The sequence below is a fragment of the Helianthus annuus genome, chromosome 17 (genome assembly GCF_002127325.2).
Source record: "Helianthus annuus cultivar XRQ/B chromosome 17, HanXRQr2.0-SUNRISE, whole genome shotgun sequence".
Lineage (NCBI taxonomy): Eukaryota > Viridiplantae > Streptophyta > Magnoliopsida > Asterales > Asteraceae > Helianthus > Helianthus annuus.
In genome coordinates, this window is record NC_035449.2 from 176,492,313 (window position 1) to 176,497,314 (window position 5,002).

Here is a 5,002-nt window from a genome sequence, read left to right on the forward strand (position 1 = left end):
GTATAAATCGGGTCTACTTGTTGATCCGGGCCAGGTACGCATAATTATGTTGTAGTTAAAAGTGTTATTTTGGTCGAATATTTGAGAGAGAGTCCTTCGTCATAAAAGGACCAAAATCGACCAAAACGCCCTTGTAGGCTAAATTGAACAAACAACCCTTAAGAGTTGTTTGGAAACGAATTTCATGATTAGATAGATACTTAGAATAAGTATAGAAGTTGAAAGATGTAATATGTTAGTCAAGTAGCTCTATTTAAGTCTTGCCGTAAAATAACAATCCGAAGGGCAAAACTCGGAACATATAGATAAACACATTGTAATCCAACACACAAAGAGTTGTAGTTGAAGACTACTTGATAAGAAATGTACGAATAAGATGCTAGAAATGAATGAAAGCGATTTCAAGCTTTAAAGTGCGTAAATACCCTTAACGGGTCAAAATAAGCATACGAGCGAAAATGGTTTAAATTGTGTAATAAACCTGTGATTAGAACCTAATATGGTATATAATATTTATTTGAAGAAGTGTAGGTGATGTAGGAATCAAACAAATATGTTTGTTTGATAAAATGCATAAACGGGTAAAATTTGATAAAAAGGTAACGAGTCGAAGGCTTGAAAGTCTCAAAATTTATTTATGTTGGATGTTGGATTTTAACTCCATAAGATGGAGAATTAAATTACGGACGCGTAGGAAAAAGAATCGGGTAAAATGGATCAATAACGAAGAAGTGATGGCCGTTTCCGTGAAATCGGGTTGAGCTGGGAATGTACAGCAACAACTGAAGGCAACAGTCTGTGAAAACAAGGGCTAGGCATGACGCCTAGGCCCTTGGCGTCACGCGACGCCCCTAACTCCGGAAAATTTTTAATTTTTGTCATTTTAACCCCTGTACTTGTTTGAACTTAATATTTGACTATCAAAACTAACTTTTAAGTTGGTTTTGATCATAGGTGATCGCCAAGAGTGCCCGGATGAAGATCAAGCTCGATGAGAAACCGAACACGATAAAATACAAGCTTCCGCGCGGCGTTTTGTCGTATCTTTAAAACGACGAATCCAATTACATTAAGTTGTTCAAACTTTTAAAATTGTAAAAGTTTTAGTAAACTCGTATTTTCTAAGGATACTTAATAGTAATTACATGTTTATTTTCGTTATTTATACGAAAACCTTTAAAATAATAACAAGGGTGTTACACTTAGCAGTTTTTATGGAGACATGAACAAGTTACAAACCCAATATATGTTACTTGTTGGTCAGTGTTTACAAATTTATCTTAGTACGAACCAAGTTCTGATCTACATAAGCAGAGTAACAGATATCAGAATTGTCATCGCGGAATTGAAGGGTATATGCAGAACTGTTTTAAAACATAAGTCATTTGCAGAAATGATTTATTCGAAGAAAATTGTCTCGTTCGTTGTTAAGAACCGCAGAATTAAAGGTCATCCGTAGAACCTTCATTCGCTGAGAAAAACCAGTCCATTTACGTCCGCAAAATTTGGTTCAGTCACTGTTAATTTTTGAGTCGCTTGAAAAGAAACAATCCATTGAATTGATTCATCTGCATGGTTCGAAAGTTGTACATTCACAGTTTCACATTCGATAAAATGTACATTCACGGTTTCACATTCGATAAAAACAGTCCGTATGCTGTAAAGCCACATTCGCACGGTTCTAGAATTCCACGCATACGCACAAGTTAATTGTTTCGCATTCACGCGTCGCATTCACGTGAAATCATATCAATCCTCGTTCACAAAAATTCAACATTACTGTTGGATTAATTTTGACGGGTAAAGTCAGGTTGGTAGCAGTATGTTTTTTAATGGGTCAAGTATTTTTAATTAGTCATGTGTTTTTTAAGTTTGAAGTGTTAAGCAAGATTAAGTTAGTGGGTTAATGGGTTAGAGGCCCTAATTATTAGTTAGTGGGTTAGTGGGTCATTGTTTGTTCCTATATATTGTACGTTTTCTTTAGAATGAGAAGTAGGGGTTTTTTTAACAGCAAACACATTCTCTGTACGTGAGTTTTCTTTGTGTGATTAAAGCCTTCAAAACCCAATAATTATTTCATAGTCGCACATTTTACGGGTTTTATTCGGTACATTAAAACTGATTGAGTGTATTGTGATTGCAGGTGTGATTCAAGATATTCAAGGTTATTCAAAGATTCGAGATCATGGCAGACGAATTTTATAACATGTTTTATAACGCTTACACATCCGAAACAACGTCGGAGACAAGAAGCATTTCGAAAACGATTTCAGATAGTCTGAATTACGATAACGTGTACGAAAACCAACATAAACCACCTAAACTTATGAATATAGAGGACTATAACTGGTGGAAAACAAGATTTGAGGATTAGGCAAAAGTGTTTGCGTATGATAGTTGAGTAATGATGAAGTTAGGATATAAAAAACCAACAAAACAAGGTGGAATTTTATTAACACTTGAAGAATTTACTGATAATAAGTAAAACACATTTCTGCTAAACAAAAGATGATTGCATTGTTATATCAATCTGTCCGAGATGATATTATTTCACTACTTGATTATGATAACACTTCAAAAACGTAAAAGAGGGACGAGTGACAAGGGACTTGAGTGGCTCACCCTAATCAATAAGCGGGAGCAGGTATCGAGTGTTGTGAGGGCTTTGAAGATTTATGGGAAGCATTAGAGAAAAAATGTACGGGTGGTGATGAAATTGTCAAAAACAAACGGTCTTTATTGAAAAAGGAGTTTGATTTGTTTACATGCATGAAAGGTGAAATCGTAATCTGAAGTTAGAATTGGAGAGGTTTGGAGTTGTCAAAGATAACGAGGAGATCATTGATAGGCTGATCGAAGCACTTCTAAGTGAAAACTATTGGCCATACTATGTCATGATTCTCAAAAACGGAAATGATACTAAAACAATGAAACTTGATTGGTTAATTGAGAAGCTTGAAGGACACGAACTGGAAATACAAAAGCAGAACAAAACAACCAATCAAAATTATCAACAAAATGTAGATTTATACTACCGAAGAAGCATGCTGATGAATAATCAAACACCGAAGAGGGCATTTAGCGCTGGAAGTTCAATCGATTCATCACAAAACAATATTCCAAAGTATGATTCGGGTTATCATTCATCAGCTTCAAATCCATCAAATCCGAACATAGTTCAATACAATATCGCCAAAGATCTGAACAACTCTCAAAGCCTGAATGTAGAAGTTACCAAGCAACAAATGGTGTTTTTAGTATCTATCCTTGAATGGTACGAAAGCCTGGTAGCGGGTAACGTTGGAAACCCGAATATGACGAAGGAAGATTATGACCAGATCGATACACAGGAGATGGAGTTTATCGATATAAAATGGTACATGGCTAGCATTATGAGGAGAGCTCAACGATTTATGGAAATTACAGGAAGATCTTGTTTGGGAGTTGCTAATATGAAATTGGGATTCGACAAATCAAAAGTTACAAGTTTCAATTGTAAACAGAAAGGGCACTTCAAAAGAGAGTGCACAAACAGGCAAGTAGAGGAAGGTGTGAATCTGTTCAGAGATGATTATTATCAGAAAGCAATCTACCATCACATCAGCAAGCCGTCAAAGGTGAACCAAAACCAAATTGATGAAGGTTCTTCAAGAGAAAGAAAACAAGCAATGGTAACAGACTGGGTAATTCAAGAAGACGAAGGGTTCAATTGGAATAACTACATTCCAAGAGAACATCATGCGTTAGTTGTTGAAGTTGAAGATGATAAACGATGGCAGAGAGATTATGATCGATTTGAAATTGATAAGTTGTATGCTCCTTTTTAAGGAAGCACAAAGAGCAAAAAGATGGAATGCTGAAAGAGAATGCTATTTGGATCCATAAGGCAATCCAGTGGTTGATCCTAAAAAGGTGGATTTAAATGCAGCAACAGTTGTCTTTCCACCTTATGATACATTTTATACGAGGAGGTCGAGTGAGAAAGATTTTGAAGCTAATCTGTTTAAACAATTAAGGGAAGTTTTTTATGCAAGTCTACCCAAAGGTAATGGAGTTGAAGAAGAAGAAAGAAGAAGATGTTAAGAAGCTGGTTGAAGAATTGAAGAAAACAGCAGGAGAAGCTGATGAAAACCAGCAGAAGGCTGATGAAGATCAGAAGAAAACGACAGAAGAATCAAAAGTGCCAGATGAAACTGAGGTAAAAATTCAAACTGAATCTTCTAAGTCGTTAAATAATGATGAAAATGTTGATAAAACTGAAGAAAAGTGTAGGAAATGCATGGAAACGTGCAGAGCCTGTACTGAGAAAGACGAAAATTTAAAATCAGGAGATATTGAATTTACAAAAATTGAAACTGTTTTCAAAACAAAATGTAAAGAAATGCTTAATAATGAAGAAGTTTTGAAACAAAAAATTGCAAAGCTAACACTAAAATGTCATAATTTTGAAAAAGAAAATGAAATTTTAAAACAAAAGTGTTCGGGAAAATGTAATGGTTGTATTAAGAAAGATAATAACATTCAAGAATTACAAAAAGAGTATGATAGAAGGAAACGGTCAAGTCATACTGTACAAGAAGCTTATGATGAAGAGACAAGTCAAATACATGGACGATAGATTGTCAGAAAGTTTAAAAACAACAAGACTTTTTAAGATCATATATGAAGAAAAGCAACAGGAGTTAAACAAATGTATTGATGAAGTTGCTAAATTCAAACAAGAATTGGCTGAAAAAGAAAAGATGGTTACAAAACTTCAAGGTTATCATAGTTCTTCGTACATTCTCGAACGTATTTTCAACATCACACCAGATAAAAAAGATTCTAAAAAGAACAAGAAGGGTATTGTTTCAGAATATCATCAGGTACCACCACTATTGAGAGGTAATTACACGTTTTATGATGAGGAAAATGTGGCAAAAGGTTTGAACATGGTTGACCAATTACCTGAAAACCTTGATGTGACTTACACCAAATCTGATGATGCTGGTGATTCAGAGGT

General features: G+C 34.9%; 1 protein-coding gene across 1 annotated transcript; it reads left to right on the plus strand.

The window, feature by feature from the left end:
* Positions 1 to 4,048: 4,048 nt before the first annotated feature.
* Positions 4,049 to 4,618, plus strand: LOC110925281 (tropomyosin-like). Its single transcript, XM_022169241.1, has one exon. It carries the CDS (start codon positions 4,049 to 4,051, stop codon positions 4,616 to 4,618), a length of 570 nt encoding a protein of 189 aa, XP_022024933.1.
* The last annotated feature ends 384 nt before the right edge of the window (positions 4,619 to 5,002 follow it).

Excerpts from the sequence above, each read along its gene's own strand:
- LOC110925281 (XM_022169241.1), top strand. The coding sequence starts at position 4,049 with ATGGAGTTGAAGAAGAAGAAAGAAGAAGATGTTAAGAAGCTGGTTGAA.